This window comes from Microchirus variegatus (genome assembly GCF_963457635.1).
Source record: "Microchirus variegatus genome assembly, chromosome: 5".
NCBI lineage: Eukaryota > Metazoa > Chordata > Actinopteri > Pleuronectiformes > Soleidae > Microchirus > Microchirus variegatus.
The window spans coordinates 9,814,139-9,837,931 of NC_139806.1; the positions used below are offsets into that span (position 1 = coordinate 9,814,139).

Below are 23,793 nucleotides of genomic sequence, written 5' to 3' on the forward strand. Positions count from 1 at the left end.
GCTTTTTTTGTTCTCCGCACTGATGGAGGTGTGAGAATTCTAAACAGTTCACAGACATGCAATTGTTAAATCCAATGGCTCAGTGAGAGACAGATGTTTTATATTAAATCTTCACACTCTGACTGAATTTCTTTTGAATTTTGGAGGAACTATCTCAGTTTGAATCTTTTCCCTGATGGCAGTTATTTTTTTATTTTTTTTCCCAGTTGTCCAGATTTGGAGCCACTTGCATGTCTGTTTGTGTTGCTGCAGCTTCTTGATCCGTTTCTTCCATTTTGAGGTTTGTGTGTTTAAGTGTGCCCACTTGCATGATGATGCATTTTTCCTTGGATGACATACAGGGGTGTATCTGCACATCTATGGGATTTGTGTGCATGCAAGGCTTTGTGTGTCTGTGTCTGTGTGTGTGTGTGTGAGTGTGTGTTTTTTTAAGAGGAGACTGTTCCTCAGAAATGTATCTTGGCTCCTGACGCGGCTTCCTCCTTCCTCGTGTTTTCTGAAGCTCCAGAGTTCAGACCTGTGACTGAAGAGCTCAGCACAAACACTTCCACCGAAATTCACTGGTTAGCACATTGCTGTATGTTTGGCGCACTGGGATTGACCATTTGTGCGCTCGGCCCTGTGTTGTATGCATGACGGTAATGACTCCCAGCTGCTTTGACTGAACACAGAGCACATCTGGCACAGAAAGGAGGGGAGAAAGAAAATATTGACTCCAAAAGGAAGCTGGGAAACGGTGGGTTAATGGTTAGCTTATCATAAGTTGAATGCAACATCCTGCTCATTTGTTCTCAGGTGCAGAATTGTGACGAGAACATCTGGAGGTAACACGTCTTTGCAGAGAAGCAGTGAAACGTGTATCTGCCTCTCTGACAAAAGCCGATGTGGCCATTTGCATTTGCGTTCATGTTTCTGCAGTCGACGGAGCACAGAGCACAGGCCGCGTCTTTGTGTGTGTCTTTTTGCTCGTGAAATTGACCGGAAAGTTTTGCATTGTGCATTGTCTGTGGAAGGCTGGGAGGAGAAGTTGCAGCGATGTTGGCATAATCCAGAGAGAGAGAGAGAGAGACGACTCTGGAACTGATTATGGAGAAATCCCTGCCGAGTGAAACACTCTTTTCAGTCCATGTGAAAAAAGCGAGGGGAAAAACTTAAAGAGTGAGAGAAAGTGTGCGTGCGTGCGTGCGTGTGAAACACAGAAGGGAGAGAGAGACTGCCTTACTCCTATTTGGGAGGGAGGTAATTCTTATTATATGAGTCACAGTTTAAGAGAGACCAGAACCCCTCCACTTGCTCCCTCCACCTCCACATCACACACACACACACACACACTGTTCCACTCCTCTCTTTTTAAGGAAAAAGCCATCAGGAGCCAGGATGAACAGAGAGGAGAGATGCACAGTAATAATTCTGGCCAACAGCTGGCCTCCTCTTCTTTTCTTTCTCACCCCCCCCCCCCCCTTCTCAAACTTGGTTCCCTTGGCACAAAACTGACTCCTGTTTCATCTCCAACTACATTTAGATGCTTTTTTTCTTCTTCTTCTTCATACAAAGTTAAGTCACAAAGCAGAGACATTTTTAATCTGGTTCCTGCAAATGTGTGTCTCTCTAACGAATGTGAAGTTCATCAACTTTTATTGGAAACTTTCATCTCCGGTAAACGTTCGGTTGCGCGTGTCAGCATCTGTCACACACACACGGGTTTTGACCCTCAAAGACCTCGATAATCTCCAGCCTTATCGCGTATACAGGATGTAAGACTTGCCAGTTGCCTGACATTTGCCTCCTGTGTTTCTGGGCTGGACAACTCATTAGTGGCAGTGTCTACTGGTGGATGCACCGGCTGCTCTTGTCTGTCTTGTCTGTGGGCCACATCAGGCACCTGGAGCAGCAGCAACAGCGACACACAAACAACATAAACTTTCCACCCTGAAGTGTAGATATAAGGGCAGATGTGCACAGGCATGGTAAAATCCTCGTTAAAAAAATAGGGAGACCTCCCACTGCGTCCATGAAGAGTTGAACACATACAAATGGGCAGAGGTGCAGCTGAGGCACATACATGCATGTAAACATGGTGAGAGAAGACTCATGGACACACTGTCAGTGTTTACACCCAGAGTAAACCCTCACTGACAAACTAATTACAACCAGACCACCAGATACAAGCAAGGGTCTTTTGAGTGTGTGTGTGTGTGTGTGTGTGTGTGTGTGTGTGTGTGTGTGTGTGTGTGTGTGTGTGTGTGTGTGTGTGTGCGTGTGTGCGTGTGCGTGTGCGTGTGTGTGTCTGCTCTTCATCCTGTTCTGTTTTACTCACCTGACGAAGGACACTAACCTCCAAACCTCTTTCTCGAGAACATGAAAGCTCAGAGTGACTCCGCTGCGTCACGTGTTTTGCCCCTGAGGAGCCACGTGATCCATACATTGTCACATTCCCCTGATGATGAACAGACACTACCAATCTATTGCTGGAGTTTCAGGCGTCTCTGAGTTTGAAAGGGGGGGTGGGGGTGGGGGGGGATTGTCTAACTCAAACAAAAAAAAAAAAACCTCCAGCTCCGCTTTGGCATCACTCTTTTACTGATGCATGGCTGCAACTCAGCGGTCTTTACGCACACGCGCGCGCGCACACACGGGTTCCTGCGGAGCCACGGCGCCTCCAAGCGGCCACTCGTGGACACTCGTGGGGTGCGTCGTGCGCGCACATGAGGAGGAGGAGGAGGGATCAGAGCTGCTGAGGCTGGACCGGGACAGGAGAGCGAACGATCGGCTCCTCTGCGTGAAGTGAACGCAGCACCATCCACGGCTTTATCGCCCCCATTCTCTCTTCCAGTGTCCCTTCACTTCTTCATCGGTTTCCCCGCCTGCTGAGATGAGATAATCGGCAGAACAACAGGCACCCGCGACGTTTTTGAAGCAGTTGGAAAGAGTTTGGGTATGTTGGAGCACTTTTTACGCACAGCATTGGGTTTCCCGTCCTCTCTGTTTCTCTGCACATCTCCGTCCGCTCTCATCTGTCTCTCTTTCTTTCTTTCTTTTTTTTTTTGCGTGACCGAGATTTTATTCTCATTCACTGTATTGACGCCTTTGACTTCGTATCCAACGACTTGCTTTTGAGGCAAAGCTGAGGTTGTGCGCACTTTTACTGGTGCTTTTATCTATCCTTGGTATTTACTGGTGCAGTGATTTTTTCCCCCCTGTATTAGTATTATTATTGTTAATTTTTTTATATATATATTTTATATATTATTCTTGCGTTTTTTTCATGCGTTGTAAACTGTACCTCTCAGTCTCAGAGAAGTGGGCATCTGCAAGAGCGACTCCTCCGCGGTCCTCAGGTGTCTGTCCGCTAGAGGGAGCCACAGCAGAGAGAACACTGTGCTGTAACGGGCAACAGTTTGGGTTTTGGGCATCGGTGTCATTTTGGTGTGAGGAAAGTCATACAAGTCCTTCAGTTCCCTCACAGTCAGTCGAGCTCCACACTTGTTTGTTGTTGATTGTATTTTTATTCTTATTTTTGTTGTTAATCATTTTTGGAATGTGTGCATCTAAAGCAGGCGTGCCAAACTAATTTTCACTGAGGGCCACATCAGCATAATGGTTACCCTCAAAGGACCAGATGTAACATATTGCTAAGTAACTTTCTGTATTTATTACTTATTCAATTTCACTCGTCGCATGATGTGTATACAATGATACACTCGTGACTGGATGCGGGTAACACAATCGCCATGCATTGTGGGAAATGTAGTTTATGGTCAACGCAAGCCTTAAAGCAGCATTGACCTATTTTAACACAGATTTTTAAGACCAATTAATCACTCGCGGGCCACATAAAATGACATGGCGGGCCACATCTGGGCCCCCAGGCCTTGAATTTGACACATGTGATCTGAAGTGATAAGTAGTCCAGGTCAAACTTTACAAGTATCCGTGTTTTAACCCTATCCTGGTCGTACAGTGAGGTCGTAGAGTAAATCCTCTAGGGGGCAGCGGAGTGTCTTCTGTGTTGTGGCTTCCTCAATGAAGGAAATATGTCAAACCCTTTTCCATGGCTTGAAGCACTTCCTGATGATGAGTTAAGAGTAATAGAGCCTGTATAGATGACGTGGATCTGGTTGAACATGCACAGGTTGTGTCCTGGTTGAATGTAATGTATAAATAATGACATGAATGTTAACATTATGAGTATCGTTGACTCGTGATGGCTTCGAACCTGTTACGTAATTGTGGCGGCCATTTTGTTCTCTTGGCAACAGTCAGTTGACATCATTTGTTCATGAGACTGAATCCGGATGAATGAATTAGTTGTTTTCAGTCACATTATTCCGTTTTTTTCCCCTCCTTTTTTTTTTGCTTTTTCTGCTCGGTTTCTCCACTCAGCGTGCGCAAGTTTTAAGGATTTGGAGAGGAGGAAGGAAAGGGGGAAAAAAACATCAATTGTTCTTTATTGTTGTTGTCTATGTGACTGTAATAGTGCCATATAGGAACAATAATACCACAATACTATTAAGAAAATCCATTGTAGCTACAGTTTGAGTATGCAGATAAATAAAACAATATTTGAGAGTTCCGTCCCTAGAGACTGAAGGTTACTGAGGTAGTTTGATGATCCAATCCTGCACAAACCGAAACGTTGGATAGTATATAATACTATAAAAGACTGTTGATCATCAATTGTGCCGATAATTTGTCATGTTGTCCGTGAGTTGATGTGGAAATTGTAAAACACTACTACATAGCGTTTGGATGTTGTATGTCGTAATGTTTTTTGCATTCTTTTTTTTCATATACATTCTTAATTCCATGACTTGTTGGCTGAGACGTGTGACCTGTTCCCTCATATGTCAGACAGGAGAAGAAGAAGAAGAAGACGAAGAAGAAGAAGAAGATGGGTCTAGAGGTCATCTGGCTCTGTCTTCTTTTTGGAGCCCTGACTCACGGAGAGACGGCACAGTGCAACAGTTGAGTCCACGTGTTAGCACAGCTTCAACGACGCAGCATTGTCTTGTTCTCATTTTGTGGAAGGCTTTACATGCATTCTGTGTGCTTCGCAGAGAAGAACGAATGTCCCATCGACGTGTACTTCACCATCGACACATCTGAGACGATCGCCCTGCAGGAGCCGCCCCCTGGATCCCTGGTGGAGAGCATCAAGGTTCCTTGTATATCTGCGCTCCCATTCCCATGGTGTCTATGTTGTATCTGAACCATTGGCACATGTTTGCCCGCGTTGCGCACTTTCATCTTTATTTTTTTGTTCCTGCAGACATTCACTGAGCAGTTTGTGCAGCGTTTGGATGATGCTGAACTCAGAGATGCGGTGCGGATCAACTGGAACATCGGTGGACTGCACTTCTCCATGAAACAGGAAGTGTTCAGTCGCATCGGCTCCAAGAGCGACTTCATCACAGTGAGTGACGCACGCCAACGCATGCACGTCACACGAATGTAAACATTGATCGGTGTTAGTCAAACCTGGAAATGATGACGTTCTCCAATGTCTCGTTTTGTCCACAAAGAAACACATTTAAGAAGCTAAAACAATCAGAAATCTTGTTTTAATAAAGAAAAAAAAAAGCTTCAAAAACGATTCATCGATTATCAAAAGAGATTAATAATCGATTAATCGTTTCAGCTCTAACTGTGTGCATGCAGCTTCTTCTGTCAGGGCCAGTGTGTAAGAACTAGTGAGAGTCAGTGACACCTAGTGGTGAGAATTCAGAGTACAACAAATGGAGGACCCCTCTGCTCACCTCGCCCTTTTAGCAGACCAACACAATTCCAAACATGCTGCTGTAGAAACTGTTCAACCCAAGATGGTCGTCTCCACAAAGCAAACCCTGTGTTCTACTCAAACAAATGTTTTTATTTGGAAGCAGTTGTGCGCTTATTCAAACTCTCCTTCATGTAACTCTGGACCTTTTCAATTAGGAATTTGTGTAAAAAATATACTATGTTTTCGAATTGTAATGGAAAATAACACTTTCTTCTTCTAGTAATGATAAGACATTCGGTTTTAATTATTACATTTTGAAATGTATTACATTCAACATTAAACCCCACACACACATATTATGTGCTGTATATTATGTATGTATGTATAAATACTGTATATATAAGCTTATTTAATTAAAGTCAATGTTATTATTCACTTAATTTAGTTTTGGACATTCAAAGTATATGGAAGTATACATCCTTCCATATAAAAACAAGCACTTTTACTTTGAAATTCCGTGAAATATCATCATGAATATCTTTATTGCGATATCATAATATTGTGTTCTAATTTTAATACCTCATATTACCCACCCACCCAACTTTTCCCCCTCTTTATTCTTATTTTATACGTACCTTTGGCCAGATGAAACCTAGAACTTTTTTTTTAGAAGTACACAAAACGTTATATCGCTACTAAAAAAATGTTTACGATTAAAAAATGAATCGTTAGATGAAAAAAACCACACATTTCGCAATGGCAGCACTAAGAGTTCCTTAGTCGTTGAAAGCAATAATTCAAACGACACCTGTACAAAATCTACTACACGTTTGCAAAACAATACTGATATGGTTCCACCGGTCATGTCAGGTCATTCTCCTCCCTCCTCAAAGTTACCAGGTAGTTTGCTACACTTGTACATCATAGTCTTTGAATGTTTTTAAAGCCCTTAATGGCCTCGCCCCAGCCTATTTAACAGAAATTTGTGCTGTGATAGTTTTTATACTTTTTTAAAAATTCTTTCTATTCTATTCTTTTCTTGTGTTTCATGAATTTGTTTCTACCGTCTGCTCTTAATGCTGTGTGTCTGTAATGCTTTTATTTTGTAAAGCACTGTGGTCAGCTGTGGGTTGTTATAAAGGGCGATAAAAAAATAAAGTACATTACATAAACATACACAGAAGGCTGTTAATTTAATTTTTCTTCATCAGTACTGACATATCGTTGTTATCTTCTGACTTAATACGGTGCATTTCTTACATACAGCACCATTAAAACAAATGTGCACATTTACCATTTTACCTTTTTTGGCCTTGATGACATCTCAAACTATCCCACTGTTTGCAGCGTGTTAGAGGAATCCGATACCTGGGCAAAGGCACCTTCATCGACTGCGCTCTCGCCAACATGACCCATGAGATGCTGCGTTCACCCTCGGCCCCCGGGGCCCTGCGGTTTGCTGTGGTCATCACCGACGGTCACGTGACTGGAAACCCGTGCGGGGGCATCAAGGTGGCAGCGGAGAAAGCTCGGGACGAGGGCATCCGCGTATTCGTGGTCGCGGCGTCCAAGAACGTCGACGAGACGGGTCTGCGGGAGATCGCCAACTCTCCAGCGATGGTCTACAGGAGTGACTTCATGGCGGTGGACCTGAGCCAGGGCAGAGCCGTCATACACACCGACACCATCGACCGCATCATTAGTACAATGGTAAGACACAGCCGAGACACAGAGACACAAGGGGATACGTGGAAAATACCATGATCGTGTTTTCACGTTGTCTTTTTGTTTTGTCTTCACAGAAACATCTGGCGTATGTAGAGGTAAGACGAGACAGAGACCAAACCATCCCAAATGTCAAATGTTTTATATGGCCATATTGATATATCCTCTTTACTTATTTCACAGTGCTACAAAGTGTCCTGTCTGGAGACACCAGGGCCTCCAGGGCCAAAAGGCCACAGAGGACAAAAAGTGAGTTAGACACACACACACACACACACACACACACACACACACACACACACACACACAATTACAAATACCTACTCCTTGAATGACATCTATAAAGAACTACTGGGTGCAGTACCATACAATGTCTGCAGGTGGAGCCCCAGAGCAAAAAGTGTGTGAAACACCAGAGCTGGAAAACCGGTATTTGTACCAAATTGAGGACCTCTGTTAAAACCAGAGTACCGGTATAGCATGTTTACAACCTAAAGAAGTGATTTCAATGACAACAAAGTGAGGACCTCACTTTGAAAATGTCCTCACTTCGTGAAAATGTCCTCACTCTGTTGGTTAAAAACCCTCACTGGTCCTCAGTATGCCACAAGAACACACACACACACACACACACACACACACACACACACACACACACACACACACACACAAGACTAAACATGTTTTATCATTGTAAACATGGATTTGTTTAATTCAATATGTATGTGGTTGACAGTTGGTTTCAAGAGGTTGCCACTTACGCGTCGTCTCCTCAATCCCCCTCCTCCTTTTCCCCCACCGCTCGCGCCAAATCGGCCCTCCATCCCGCCTACACACACACACACACACACACACACACACACACACACACACACACACACACAATACATGCTGCGAGGTAACGGCAGACAGGCGCGTGACTCATTAGGCATTCGTCCCCCAGGGAGATCGCTGGGGGGGCGTGTGCGAGGGAGAGAGAGCTCTGCAGCTGCAGGAATGTCACGGCCGGCTACCGCTGAGTGTGTGTGTGTGTGTGTGTGTGTGTGTGTGTGTGTTGTGTGTGTGTGTGTGTGTGTGTATGTGTGTGTTCACTAATGCTAGCTGGAGCCAGTGGCAGGGTGCTGAATCTTTGAGAAAATAACGCAAAAAAGAAAGACAGAAAGCAAGGAAAAACACACTTAATATGGCTGTTTTCCTCCAAGAGATGGTTTTTTTAAAGACTAAAAGTGCATTTAGAGTGAAAACATTACATTGCCTTATACATTTAGCTTGGATTTAGCGGCCCGTGTGTTTCGCTATAGCTGTGAAACGAACCTGTATTGGTTTTCAGTTGAAATCAAACTCCGGCGACGGATTTATGATTTCAGGACGCCACCCAAACGAGTTCCAAAAGCACATGTGGCTGTAAATGCTAGCATGTTCAGTCGCCATATGTTAACGCTGATGTTGTTCCTTCAATTATTAAACTTTATTACCCACATCTACCCATTAAATGTTAACGTATGAAGAGCATATATTGTCTCGTAAAAATCGCGTCGTTGTACTTTTGACTTTGTGCCATTTCTTAAGATTGTTTGTTAATACATTTAGTGAGTCTCTTGTGTGAATTATATTATATATTTATAATTAGCCCACATGAATACGGTGTCGTTTTGGTAAAGCCAAGTTCACAATACACAACTTAAGAGTCAGAGGATACCTTTGCAACTCACTGTGATGTTGAGCTTTAGGTTTAGGTTTTCAACTTCGCTTTAAGATTTAGTCAACAACCGTAAACCCCACTGGTGTCCATATGTGCTGTGTTTATTGTTTATTTTCCTCTAAATGGAAACATAATTTACAGACTTGACATCATGTTCTATTGAAGCAGACCTGAAACTAGTGATTGAGACTATTAACAATCAGGAAAATGTTTAGTCACGCTATAAATTAAGATAGACAGACATTCAAACAAAACTTCTTTTTGAAATGCCCCCTGGTGGCTATACAATATATTTTTACTTCCGCTTTGGCATCTTCCTGTAGACCACGTGTTGTCTCATGGTCTTTGTTTCACGTCTAAAAGTTTGACTGCAGAACTATTATTGTTGCAGTGCTGTGTGTGTTTTGATGTTGCATTTCTCATTTTTTTTCCTTCCCCCTCTGATGAAGCGTGTCCTTGTCTGTGATTGGCTGGAGTCATCACAGACTCAGATCAAATTTCCAGCATGCTGAAAATGAGATCGGAGTCTGTGACACGTCTGGAAGGCGACAGTATTTTACATGAAACGAATGCCGACTTGGCTGAGACTTGCAGAACTGGTCGGCGAGCAGATTGTCAGATAACGTCGTGTGAACTTTGTTCAAATCTCAGCCCTCATGACATTCAGTGCTGTTGCAGTCGTAAGAAGACTATCTACGATCTACTGAAGCTAAAACATATTATTGATCTGTTAAAATCCTCTCAATTTTGTGCATTTATATCAACTCTCTTTCAGAATCACTTCACAATCATTGTACATTGTCCATATTCATCTAACTAGCATATTTATTTAATAACTGTAATAGAGCTGAAACGATTAATCCATTACTAAAATGATCGTCAACTATTTTGAGAATTGATTATTCGGTTGGAAGCATTTTTTCATTATTAAAACAAGATTTTGGAATGTTTCAGCTTCTTAAATGTTGGTTTGTGGACAAAACAAGACATTCGAGAACATCGCCATTTCCGGGTTTGACAAACACTGATCAACGTTTTATGGACCAAACGATTCATCGATTCATCGAGAAAATAATCCACAGATTAATCAATTCCGAAAGTAATTGTTAGTTGCAGCTCTAAATTGAAATTATAAAGTAATACTGCGCACTGCAACACCCGGGCGGCTCCCGACTTCAACCCGAACGGACAGCGTTGTAGCTATTCTCGCCAAAAGCACATTACTCAGCCCCCAAGGTGGAATGATAAGTCATCGGCTAAGGTCGCAGGAGATGTTGTTGTCTCTCACTGCAAGTAGTTCAGAATTTGAAGAATGAAGGTATGAGGCTGAAACAAATGGCAGCGTGCTCCTCGTCTCAGTTAGCAATCGGACAGATAAGTTAAGTCGTGTTTCCAACTCCAAAACTACTCATGAAAGGTCACAGAATCTTTAATCAGTGCAAATATGCACACACACCCAAACTATTATTTTATAGTTTCAATACGTTAGTATTTCAAGATCAAACTAATAAAATCTGTGATGGGATTTCCATCTATCCAAAGGTTAGGTCTGTAGACATGTAAGATAACAAAGAAAGAAAATGATTTCCTGACTAAATGTCATTGAATTCGGTTTAGTTGTGCAGGGATTCAACTTCTAGGAGATAATGTTGCCTGTCCATATGCAAATTTACTTTTGTACGCACTCAGATAAACTGTTACTGCCTAAATGTTCTATTTATTTATCTTGTCTTCAAGTTGAACTGCTGGTTCTTTAATTGATTGGTTGATTTAAATCGTATCAGCCACCACTTCCACTAATATAAGCTACCATGTCTGGGTCTATAAAGGCCCTGGTATATTTCCACACACAACGCATGCAGCCCAGATTTTGGAACCACACCCAGAGTTGGTTGTGCGTGGACAGGGCATGCAGGAACCGGCTGACACCCCGACTCCCCTGCCCAAAGGGCCTTTCAGCTGTGGGCCGCTCAAACCAAAAATATTTCGTGCAGACGGAGACGACGCAGAGGCTCTTCGACAGTCTCTACCCTACGCAGAGCACTTTACGCAGAAGTATAAATTGGGCTTTAATGTAATTCAGCTCTCAGGTGGAGGTTGTAGGGACGGTTAACAGGGAGTGGGTGGAGGAAAGAATAGCTTTAGATGGAAATGTATATTCATAGATACACACAAAAATTGCTACATTTAGCCGAGAATTAAAAAAAAAAAGAATAAAACAAATTAAATCAGGCCAAATAGAAGATAAAGTGTGTTTGGCTTCGCTTACTCAGTATTCCCTAAGCATGTGCTGTAAGAATAATTAAATGAAACGATAATACTGATAATAGAACTGCCAATGCTTTTTTGGGGGGTAAATCAGTAACTGCTATTTTCAGATATCAACAATATCCCACCCCTAATGTGTACTATATTTTCCTGCTATGCACGTGTGCTCATATCAATGCATTCGTGTCTATTATTCTGTACAGTATCTGCGTTGTCATTTGTTTTTACTTCGGTTTACGACAGTCACATCCTCTGTAATTCACGTTCAGGGAAAAAAACATTCACTAATATACTGTAGATGTAACAAACCACCGTCAGTCACGTTCATTCTCAGTGACGGTCTCTCCATTGAATTCCAGGGAGCTAAAGGTGACAACGGTGACCCCGGTCTGAAAGGAGAAAGAGGTCGCCCAGGAGACCCCGGTATTGAGGGTCCCATCGGTCAGCCCGGTATCAAAGTAAGACACGTACACGATATTCACTGCAGAGTATGAGACATTCATTTTGTTTGTGGCTTTATTAATGTTTGTTTTTTTTTACTCATTATAGGGAGAAAGAGGTTTCAAAGGCGAGAAGGTGAGGAGGCGCTGATTGTTGAGTACTAATGAGTAAGTATTAATATGTACTTATGCATTGTACATGAAATGACTATGACCTTCTGTCTGCCCACAGGGAGAGCTAGGATCTCAGGGGAAGAAGGTGGGACTTCTTTTTTTGTTTTTTGTTTTCTAATTTTCTCCTAAACCTGTCAGTGAATGTGGCGTGATTGCCTTTTCTCCTTTAATTGTTCCTTGTCTTTCTTTTTTTTTTTAGGGTGTGGGTGGCATCCCAGGACGTGATGGGACTGACGGTCAGAAGGTGAGAGCAGCACAAATCTGCATTTTAAACCAGCTGCACATAGTGTTTAGCGATTCTGATTTGCTGAAATAGTGGCTCTCTGGTCTCGTTTTTGTTTTTCTAACGTGAACCTTTTCTTCCCTCTCTTTTTGACTTTAGGGCAAAATTGGACGTATTGGTGCTCCTGGCTGCAAAGGAGACCCAGGCGACAGAGTGAGAATTTGAAAAAAAAAAAGAAAAGAAAAAAAAGTGCAGCGTTGTTGGTGCACAAACATTGTTTTGATCCATTTATGGTGTCTGTACAATGTTTGACAGGGTCCTGATGGTCACCCAGGAGATGTCGGCGAACGTGGTCCCGCTGGAACTGATGGCGAGAAGGTAAGCAGTCGCGTCTCTACTCAGTGCAGAAACAATCCTTCGTCCGACTTATTATATTATATCATATAATTTTGTATGATTTCTGTCTTCAGGGAGATCCTGGACGTCCTGGTAGAGCTGGTCCCCTTGGCCCAGCTGGAGATGCTGGGCCAAAAGTAAGCCTGTCCCTTTGTTTAGATGCTTTAATAGGCCAGGACATGTGTCAGCTGAGATAGGTGCTTTAGCAGTAGATGATGGATGGATGGATGTTGGTGGTAAAAAGGCTAAAGACTGGTGTTTCCTCTGCAGGGAGAGAGTGGAGGTCCTGGAACACCTGGCGCCCCCGGACAGAAAGGAAGCCCAGTAAGACTCACTACAGTTCATCACTACAGGCAGAAAAACACATCCAAACACAGTACTGTATGTGCATTAAGTGGCTCACATGTGTGTTGTGCTTCACAGGGAACAGCTGGACTTCCAGGAGCCAGAGGAGAGCCTGTAAGAACACCTAACCCATCAACGACGCGACCCCCTGTCTTTCTCTGTCCCCGTGTTCCCGATTGTTTTCATATGTTTGTTGTGTTTTTAGGGAAGACGAGGGGACTATGGAACAAAGGGTGGTCAAGGGCCAGATGGAGGAAAGGGAGAAAAGGTATAGTTACACCAACACAAATGCACAAGAGTGAAATATTTCTGCATGATTGACTTATTGCTTTGGTCGCTTCTATTCAGATGTGTTTTCCGTCATTTATTTTGCCTACTGTTGTTTCAGGGTGAAATGGGGCCCGAGGGCGTGAGAGGGCTTCCAGGTGAATCAGGAAGCAAAGGTACAAAGGTAGGAAGAACTGTATTGTCTTTATAACGTATATATACTGAATATATATTCTACAATATGACACCCTACTCTCTTGACTGTTGACGCTCTCTCCTCTGAACAGGGGGACAATGGTCTGCCAGGTCCCAGAGGAGCACCAGGGGGCCCAGGAGAGGCTGGAAAAATTGTAGGTGCAACATATTTGTAACATTGTTGTATGGTGTACTTGTATTAGCGCAAATGTTTCCCAACACAATCCATGTAAATCGGTGACGTTTACAGCAGACAGAGACTCAGAGGCGATTCTAGAATATGTAGGGGCCTAAGCAAAAATTCCCAGGGGGCCCTTCCTTACAACCAGTGTTCATCACCATTATGTTACAAATAACGAAAAATGTATGAGTTCAAAATATAATTTTTTTTCAAAATGAATGAAATAACATGGAAAAACCTTGTAATTAAAAGGTATGTGAAAATATAAATGTAAAGAACAATAAAATACTGTAAAAAAACAATATAAATATATAGAACAATAAACTACTGTAAATAACTGGAAAAAAACATATAAACTGAGTAAAAAAGATATGCATTACACTGTAAATAATCCTCTTCATTTTCCAACTTGCAAAACAATAAATTCACACAGGTTAAAGTGAGGTGGGGCCTCTTTAGGGAGGTTTCCTACTGAGATGTCATTGCAAATGTCCCATTGTTTTTTAAGGGGGACTGAGATGTTGCTGGTCACTGCACATTTCAGTAAAAACAGCCCTCAGGCTCCGAGTGTCGGGGGCCTCCTATCAGCTCGGGGCCCCAATGCAGTTGCCTGCCTTGCCTGTTCACAAGCTGCGCCCCTGCAGACACTGCATACTCATTTGCGACTCGCCTGTGCGTCAACTGGCGCTAGCTGCATGACTTCCAGCTAAACTATGTTTGTTTACCATTGTATACGTCACTCATGGATCGCGACGACTCATCGCTGTTTTGGCTGTTTTATGTCGTGCATCCAACTAGGTCATCTGTCATTGTATTGCCTGAGAGACCTGTATTGGCGGAAGTTAATTAAAGTGCCTCTTCAACGCTGTATTGTAGGGTACCAGGGGTGATCCTGGTGATGCTGGCCCCAGAGGAGAACCTGGACAGGCCGGACCAAAGGTGAGCATCTGAGTGTCAGTGTGGCTGCTTTTTTTTCCTTGCTGCTGCATTTTTTTTTTATTGGTCTTAATTTTGTCCATATTTTAGGGGGACACTGGAAGACCTGGCTTCAGCTATCCTGGACCAAGAGGCTCACCGGTAACGTCCACACACACTTATACTGCACCTTAGCAGTAAATAGCGAGCTGCGGTGACACATTTTGGGCTGACAAAGTGTTCTCCTGCAGGGTGAGAGAGGCGAGAATGGCAATCGTGGACCTCGTGGCGGCAGGGGAGACTGTGGTCAAAAAGGCGGGCCTGGGAATAAAGGAACCCCAGGAGAATCTGTATGTACCTCATTGTCATTAGACATTTTTCGCCTGCAGTGTGTGCATTGTTTACTGTGTAATCATGTTGTTAATCTCAATAGGGTGAGCCAGGGCCTCAGGGTGAACCTGGCCCAAGAGGATCAAGAGGAGACTTTGGGCGTGACGTAAGTGCTGTACATGATGTCATAAGATAAGATAAGATAAGATAGCTTTATTTATCCCACAGTGGGGAAAGAACAGGGTTTCAGCAGCTCCGTATACAGATTAACAATTACACAATGTTATAAAAACTGTACATAGAAAGAAATAAGATAAGAGTGAATGTAAATAAGGTGCGTATTTGGTTCAGGTAAAAATAAGACAAATCTAGGCAAACAAGACAAACAGGACAACAACTGTAAACAATAACTAAACAGACCAGCTAAAGACAAGGAACAAAAACTGTAAACAATAACTTAACAGACCAGTTAAATACAAGAAACTGAACTGTAAACAATAAACATAACAGACCAGTTAAAAAACAATGCAGAGGAAGCAAAAAAAAGGCCAAACACAGCCAATGTGTTTATGGTTTTACTTGTTTACTCATAGTTAAATGCTTGTAATCCCAAACTAGTCGTTGTGTGCGTTTTTCCTTCCCCTATAGGGAGATCCAGGTCCCGAGGGAGATCCCGGCCTCACTGTAAGAACATTTTTTCTCACGATTTTGTTTGATCTCTGGCACATCATCTGAAAGACATAGAGAAACATTATGGTGCGTTTTGTCCTGCAGGAATGTGACGTCATGAACTACATCAGGGAGACGTGCGGTTGTTGCGGTGAGTTCGTCCGAGCATGGCTCTGCCAATCCTGTCTCAAAAACCCTTTCTGAGAGGCTGTGTGGGTTCATCGCTGGCTGTGTGTTGTGTCTGCAGACTGCGAGAAACGCTGCGGAGCCCTGGACATCGTGTTTGTGATCGACAGCTCAGAGTCGGTGGGATTCACCAACTTCACCCTGGAGAAGAACTTTGTCATCAACACCATCAACAGACTGGGATCTTTTTCCAAAGACCCCCAGTCAGACACAGGTGAAAATACAAATATAATGGTATAGGAACGTAGCAAATCCTGTGCTATTGTCACAATGTTTTTGTTTCTTTAAAGTGTGTGTAAAGGACAGGAAATTTTGATTTTGGAACATCTCCCAGAGGCGATTTTTAACATAGGTAGCAATAATTGTGCAGAAGTCACAAAAATAGACCTTTTATCTTTTCTTTTTGTTCTTAAAAGTGCCATATGTAAGAATGTGGCCAAAAACGGTTACTACATTCCAATTCAAAATACAGAGGTCTTTAAGGTTTCGTTTTCTGACTTAACTGGCAACCCGCGGTAGCTCGGCAGCTGGGACTGACTGCAGTGATTGTTAGACGGCGGTAGGTGGCGCCACATGCCAAAACATGATTTCAAAACATAAACGTGATTTGCAGTCTGCAAAATATTTTTTTTAATGCAAATATTTTGGCTGTACTGTTGTTGTTGGTGAGTTCAGTTTGTTATATGAACATTATTCCTGAGTCTCTGTGACATATTAGGAGGATTTTATGGCCAGTTGATTTAGATTCATGACATAATGCACCTTTAAAACTGTGACATATTTCCAAATTTCGCAAATTCAATCCAATTTTAAACATGTGTACTTTTTGCTCAGGTGTGTTCATATAGTTGTTGAAAATGTTTTTTTTTAAATCATATTGTCTAAGTTGTGCTTAAAAAAAAGGATAGAAGTCACTCTATATTGCATATTTTTATAGCCTCTGTATATACTGTATGTTCAAAATAGGATTAGGATAAGGGAACACACTAACTAGGTGCTTACTAACATGGTAAAGCAGGTATTTGTACTAGCATAAATGCACAGGTGCCTAACCTGTTAAACCAGGTGCCTAACCTGCTGTTAAACAAACAACGAGACAGTAGCCTGGAACCCACAAAAATCATCTAATTGAAATCGTGTTTGTTTTGTTATCAGGAACAAGAGTGGGAGTGGTGCAGTACAGTCACAATGGGACATTTCAGGCCATCAGGCTCAACGATCCCAAGATTGACTCTTTGACGGCTTTCAAGGTCTCGTGCGACACGCACATACAGTCGTTTTATTTAATTTTATATGTCAACATTAGATGAGATTTGAATGTTTTGGCAACTTTGCACCCAGATGGAAGTCATCCTCATCATCACAGTCACATGTTTACATAGTTATATATAGTAGATATAAATGTCTTCATGGTGTACTGTTGTAGTGTCATGCATTGTTGCACTGGATGTTCAATTTGTGCACTGTAGTTTAAATGTCTATTGAGTAGGGCATCAAAGGCATGTTAATACTGACTGATCCCAGATTGACTTTTTTTATAGAATTTTTGTCAGTTTCTCCTGTGTTCTGCGTTGTGCACATCGCTCTCATGCAGCCTTCTCCACCACGCAGGATGCAGTGAAGCGTTTGGAGTGGATCGCTGGAGGAACGTGGACCCCGTCGGCCCTGAAGTATGCCTACGACAACCTCATCCGAGACAGCCGCAGAGCAAAAGCCAATGTCACCGTCGTCGTCATCACAGATGGACGCTTTGATCCCCGAGACGACGACTCGCTGCTCACCTACCTCTGCAGGTGCTTGCAATCCCTGCGCTGTTTTGAGTTTCCAAAGATACTTTGTCGAACACGTCCTAACCGAAGCTCTTGTATTTATGCGCCGCATGTGGACCCAGTGATCCCAGTGTTGAGGTAAGTGCGATTGGCATCGGGGACATGTTTGACCAGATTGAGGAGAATGAGAGTCTGAAGAGCATCGCCTGCCAGAAGGATGGCAACGTGCTGGGCATGAGACGCTTTGCAGACCTGGTGGCAGAGGAATTCATTGACAAGATTGAGAATGTGCTCTGCCCAGGTATAGGCTTCATTGGAACACATTCATTCACATTATGAGACGCTGTTTCACTTTTTGGCCCCATCCTCTGACATTGTCATTGTCTGTTGTTTCAGATCCTGTCGTCATATGTCCAGATTTGCCATGTAAATCAGGTAAGACTTTTTGAAACGGGCATCAAATTTGTTTTCGCTTTGTGTCTTCAACAGAGGTCACACATGTTGCATCAACATATAGGCATGGATAGCCAGCATTATCAGGGTTTCAGTATCATTTAAACAAAATCCTTGTCAATAAGGTATGTGGCGCAGTGGTGGTTGCTGGTCTTGGAAACAGGGGAAGCTCATTTCAGGCTCAGTTATTTATCCATAAATTATTTCATAAATCCTGCAACTCACCAACTAGAACAAGGATGATAATTATGTATAACTGAAATGCTATAATAGTGTTTTTATTTACAGTGTATATGCACAAATGAAAATGGTCTATATCGCCGAGCAAATAGCACACAACGACCAACTGTTTGTCTACAGATATCCCTCGCAAAATCCACACTCCGCTGTCATGTAGGTTTCTACAACGATGTCTATCAAAAACTGGTTCCGCCTTTCAGACAGTTCCTCCAATCATCATGCAGAAGCCCAGCGTCAGAGCCCACCCACTGCTCCATTGACCCCCCCCCCAGAGAAGCTGAGCTTCCCCAGAAGTGACATTTTTTTGGGCACATTTGTCCGATCACTGTGGAGCTCACTGCAGTGGGGAAAAAACTATTCCGTGTCGTCCCACAGAGAACAGTTGAAGCTGAGCTTCGAGTGGTTTTAAGCTGCTACGGGAATACGAAAAATCACGTTAGACAAACCGTCATCCGTGATAAACAGCTGATAAACGTGTCACAAACTAGTCACGTTGTAGCACACGTTTAGTAGTGACATGCAAATACAACACAGAACATATTTGACTTTGCATTTTTGAGGAAGCTGAGCTTCCCTTTGTTTTGGAGCAATCGCCACTGATGTGGAGGTAAGACAGAGTGACAGGTACATACTGTATGCAGTAGGTCTGTTTGCTCAGCGTAACAAGATGCGTGAGTACTGTTGAGATGAAGATTTCTCTGCTGGATTGTATTTTGGATTGGATTCATGCCTTTAACCACTCCCTGATGGTAGGTGAAGTCATGTCTGCATGACTGCCCCTACTGATTGTAACTGTGATAGGATTAGCTCCATTGTGGCTTAAAGTATGAAATTCAATTGTGTGGTTCTAAAACAAGCAAGACCAGTCTTGCCTCCGATGTGCAAAGTGCAAAGTTCGTTCAGCATCTTATTTGGCTGTGTTGATGCGTTCGTGTTTGTGGGACCCCGCCCACAATGTCATTCCGCCCACTTGTTGCAGGAGGGGGCATCACTGTGGGGCAAACCCCTTCCCCCTGGAAGCCCCTGGCTGAAGAAGGCAGCCCCTCATTGGTCCCCACCTCTTTGGCGAGTGTGGCCAGCCTGCTGAACGGCCTGAGTGAGCAGCAGTATGGGGTTGGCGTGGCAACCATGGCATACACAGCCCAGAGAGCCAAACTCGCCGGGGGAGCGGACAGGCAGCAGTGGACCCAGCTGTTCATCGACTCCTTCAAATATGTCTATGGGGACATTATGGGAGACCCAGAGAAAGCCATAGGACTTTGCTAATGCTGATATGCTAACAATGCTACCTCGCCAATATGGATGCCAATGATTAATAAGCTTAGCGCGCGACATAAGATAGATCCTATTAAAGCAGTGGGCGTTTGATGTAACTCTGTTGGTGCAGTTAACACCTGGGCTGATGCATGATTGTTTGAAGTGGGGCCTATTCCTAACATTTCAGAGCAGCCTTCTCTGTAGTTGCTGTATATGACGCGCCAACAAAGCAAAAGGTGGATTCATGACTCCTCGTCAAGTGTTTCCGATTAACATGCTGTAAGAAAGTGGTGCGCTGTCTCTCAGAAAAAAGGGATGTGAATATGCTACATATCATTTCTTCCACGTCAGTGGAGAAACACACTTCTTTCACAGTGGATGTCTTCCATTTTGTTGGACAGATTCCACTGCAGAGCCATTCATGTTGCTCCTGTATAATGTACAGTGGTTGTTTGATGAAGACTTATTCCACTGTGAATCATAAGCTAGCTGAATTACACACTTTTTGTTTTGTTTTGTTTTTCGGGGATGTTGTTGTTTTGTTGTCGTTTTTTGTTTTTTTTTGCTCTTTTGCACTTATCCATGGTTAGGGCCTTTTACTCACATTTTTCTGTGAATGACTTCCATATGTAGTGACTCAAAAGGTGATTACATGTGTGGTTTTGTGACAGTATACAGTAAAATGAATCAGAAGCTGGTATAAATGAAGGATTGGTTAATTTGAGATTAGGCACACTAAATTGTAGGTGTGAGTGTTGAGTGTGGATGGTTGTTTGTCTCTATGTGTCCCTGTGATGGTCTGATGACCTGTCCAGGGTGTACCCCCCGTGACCCTCATGTGGAGGATAAAGCGATGGTTACTTTGACTTTGCTCTGACAATGAAGGAGCTATTCTGTGAGCTTTGATTGGTGCATGATTTTTTTTTTTTCTTTTGCATGTGGCTTGGCTGGTAAAGTCGAATGACTTATGGAAAAAAATCACTACAGAGCAATTATAGCCAAGTGTTAGGGCATTACATTAGTTATTTGACTGCTGCACCATTGTTTGGTATAAAATGAAATGTAGCTTGTGATGTTTTTTCAAGTTTAATAATAATAAAAAAAAATGGCAGAGCAAACTGAACGAACATTTCTAGTGAGATCACTAGTGATTTGAGAACATTCGGGCTACATCATACACTCTTAGAAATAAGGGTTCCAAAAGGCCTGAGGTTCTACCTGGAACCATTTGCTTCCGAAAAACCCTTTTCCGAAGAAAGGGTTTTTCAAGGGTTCTTGGTAACACTAATGGTTCCAGTAAGAACCATTTTGATCCAGAGAACCTTTTAAAACCCCTTTCCTGAATAAAGGGTTTTAAAAGGGTTCTTAGTGGAACCTTTATTAAAAAAAAAAGCTTCTACCTGGAGCTATAAAGGGTTCTCCTATGAGGACTGAAGAACCTTATGTGGTTCTACTTAGCACTTTTATTTCTAAGAGTATACAGCTGGACTGGAAGTAGCATGTGTACAACCAGATACAACATCATACTTTAACCGGCTCTCGCCGTGTTTCAACTGCACCTGTGTCCTTTAAAACTCAGTGTATGTGTGTGTGTCTTGTTCCAGAGCCGGCCGTGGCTAACTGCGTTCAGCGGCCCGTGGACGTGGTGTTCATGTTGGACGGTTCTGAGAGGATGGGACTGGAGAACCACCGCAGGGCCAAAGAGTTGATCGAGAACGTGGCCCGCCGCCTCACCCTGGCCAACGGCCCGTCTGATGACAGGAATGCCCGCTTGGCTCTGGTGCAGTACGGCAGCCCTACAGAACAGAGGGTGGAATTCCCTCTCACGCACAATCTCACAGTGATCTCAGACGCACTGGCAGGTGTCAACTACATGGACTCCTCCTCTGCTCTGGGCAGCGGCATCATCCATGCTGTCAACAATGTTTTGATTTTACCGGTATGACAAACACACACACATTAGTCTGAGAGTAGTTTGCATAAGCTAAACACCAGCAGGGATGTTTCAACAGACTTTGCGTGCCACACCCAAAAGGGAAGGCTTGACTCAACTCAGTTTATTTTGCTTTTAGTACCTGGTGTTTTTTATGTACCAGCCCTAGCGAGGTTCAAAGCTTGCTGAGGCGATACTAAGGCTACACTAGCACGGGTATTTTTAAAAAACTGAGACTTTCCCATGTGTTTGTGCCTTTCGTTTACACAAAAACGGCGATTTCGCCTCTGAAAGCGATTCTTTCTAAAAACCCCGGAAAAGGGGAGATTTTGGAAAACTTGAAACGGAGAAAAACAGTTTTAGGCAATCTATGCTCCAAAAATGCGACCTTTTTACCATTTTTACATGTTTGCATTTGCAAACACAGCTCCTATATTACGTAGAGGAGCAGAGACGTGTTAGGGCTCTGAGGTGAGCCAGACCGCCCAGCCGTCAGCATTGGGTCACACCTGGGCGGACTGCTGTCAGGTGGGAGAACTTTGAGAATGAGGTTATTGTCTCGGAGGAGTGGCGTGAGAATTTTGGGATGTCGCTATCATCGCTGCTGTCGCTCTGTCACTTGTATAGTTACGTCCATACATGGAGGGTGAGAGGTCAGTCGTTGTTGTTGTCGATGAGGATTCTGATTGACTCGTATGGCTTTCTCCTTCTTCCTACACTGCCGCCCACAGGCTTGGCGTAGTTATGATGGCTCTCGACAGGTTAATATAAATGGAAACTGGAATGGAAACTACGATGTGTGCGCGACATTATCTTGGAAAACGGAGGGACGAGAATATCCGTTTTTAAAAATATCCAGCTAGTGTAAACGTAGCCTAAATATGACGTTGACAGACTTCCGGCGTGTCGTTCTGTTGGAGGAAAGAGATTCCTAGGATTTTGACTCGTATTACTTGTATTTGACGTGCGTTGCTGTATTTGTAGGGCGGACAGCGCAAGACTCGCCGCAACGCTGAGGTGGCCTTCGTGTTCATCACTGATGGCATCACGGCCAGCGAGCAGCTGGATGAAGGTGTGAGTGCCATGAGACGAGAAGAAGGGGTTCCCACAGTGATCGCCATGGGAACCGACACAGACGAAGAGGTGCTGCAAAAGGTGTCACTTGGGGACATGTCCGCCATCTTTAGAGGAGACGACTACACCATACTGAACAAACCGTCGTTCTTTGACCGCTTTATCCGCTGGATATGCTAGTGAGGAACTGCAAAGCTCTACACAATAGAATTAGAATCTATAGAAAGAAATAACGGCCTTCCTTCGGTGTACGGTGTACACAGAGGCATCACCACACCTCTGAGATCATTATGAGTATGAATGATGAATGTATGGCACAGACATGGCACTATCATCTGAAATATCACAGTTGTTCTAGTTCTTCTAAATCCATGGTCAGCTCTCCCAGCCAAAGACACTCATCAGGATCCCAGTGGAGAGGCGTATGATGATTGAATGTGTACGAAACATTTGTTTGATTATTTTCTATTGTTGTTGTTTTTCTTTTTTTAATTTGCAGAACTCTTTCTCTCTTTGAAAAGTCACAGTATTTACATTAAAGGTGCTGATAGAAAAAATGACAAAACCATCTGATTGGTTCTGAGACGTCTTTTTACATCATATTATGCTGTTTTTACTGTTGTTTGTTCAGGGGATTTAAATGAAAACAAACAAACCTGTGCAGACATATTTTCACACACGAAATGCCCCACATTCACACCACACAGGAAACATGTGTACTGTAGTTAATGACACAGAATAAAAACCAAGCTGTAAACATGAAGTCCAAATAAAGCCTAGTGTGGTCACCCCAAGACTGTCTTTTGTGTTTACAAGATATAATGCACGTGTGTGTGTTTTCAATCACTTTGTTAATGTGAACAATGATTTCAGTCAAAGAAAGGTAAGGAAAGATGTGCCCCTCTGGTGGAATGTTCCATAACATTAATAAACATGAACTAAATGGATTTGTTTTGCACTCTGATCCCCAGAGAGGAATTCCCTTAATGCTTCTAACATGGTTGTGGTCGAACTAGTATATTACAAGTACAAGTTACAAGTTACAAGTATAAACGAATACAAACGCCCCTACATTCAAAGCATTCGCGCCATGGTTTCTCAAACTGTGGGAAGATTAGAAGAGAGTGTAGAAAAAATAAGAATATTTAGAGTCAGAAAGTCGGAATTCTGGGATTAAAGTCAAAATTCTGACTTCTGATTTAAGAATTGTGCGTTTAACCTTGGAATTCTGACTACTCTTAGAATTCTGACTCTTTTTTCACAGAATTCAGACTTTACTGTAAGAATTTTGAGGGGGGGGGGGGGGGAATCTGAATTCTGAGATTAAAATCT

At 43.0% G+C, this 23,793-nt stretch overlaps 1 protein-coding gene across 2 annotated transcripts; it reads left to right on the top strand.

The window, feature by feature from the left end:
• The first annotated feature begins 2,745 nt into the window (after positions 1-2,745).
• On the top strand, positions 2,746-23,247 carry col6a2 (collagen, type VI, alpha 2). 2 transcript variants are annotated; one of them, XM_083889434.1, is made up of 32 exons: positions 2,746-2,935; positions 4,852-4,964; positions 5,058-5,158; positions 5,270-5,413; positions 7,067-7,429; positions 7,522-7,542; positions 7,628-7,693; positions 11,774-11,872; positions 11,964-11,990; positions 12,087-12,113; positions 12,228-12,272; positions 12,411-12,464; positions 12,567-12,629; positions 12,722-12,784; positions 12,918-12,971; positions 13,071-13,106; positions 13,198-13,260; positions 13,381-13,443; positions 13,547-13,609; positions 14,512-14,574; positions 14,662-14,712; positions 14,802-14,900; positions 14,984-15,046; positions 15,529-15,564; positions 15,655-15,700; positions 15,797-15,949; positions 16,891-16,985; positions 17,347-17,528; positions 17,627-17,805; positions 17,901-17,939; positions 21,059-21,393; positions 22,372-23,247. In XM_083889434.1, exons 2-32 carry the CDS (start codon positions 4,892-4,894, stop codon positions 22,639-22,641), a joined length of 3,036 nt encoding a protein of 1,011 aa, XP_083745560.1. In that variant the 5' UTR covers positions 2,746-2,935; positions 4,852-4,891; the 3' UTR covers positions 22,642-23,247. The 2 variants fall into 2 exon arrangements, with proteins under 2 accessions (XP_083745560.1, XP_083745561.1); XM_083889435.1 differs by lacking the exons at positions 21,059-21,393; positions 22,372-23,247 and adding an exon at positions 19,177-20,770.
• The last annotated feature ends 546 nt before the right edge of the window (positions 23,248-23,793 follow it).

What these genes read in the sequence shown, in the direction of transcription:
- col6a2 (XM_083889434.1), top strand. Translation starts at nt 4,892, where the DNA reads ATGGGTCTAGAGGTCATCTGGCTCTGTCTTCTTTTTGGAGCCCTGACT. An exon ending in ATGGAGGAAAGGGAGAAAAG is followed by an intron (nt 13,261 to 13,380) that starts GTATAGTTACAC and finishes CTGTTGTTTCAG; the next exon opens with GGTGAAATGGGGCCCGAGGG. An exon ending in CTGCTCACCTACCTCTGCAG is followed by an intron (nt 17,529 to 17,626) that starts GTGCTTGCAATC and finishes ATGTGGACCCAG; the next exon opens with TGATCCCAGTGTTGAGGTAA.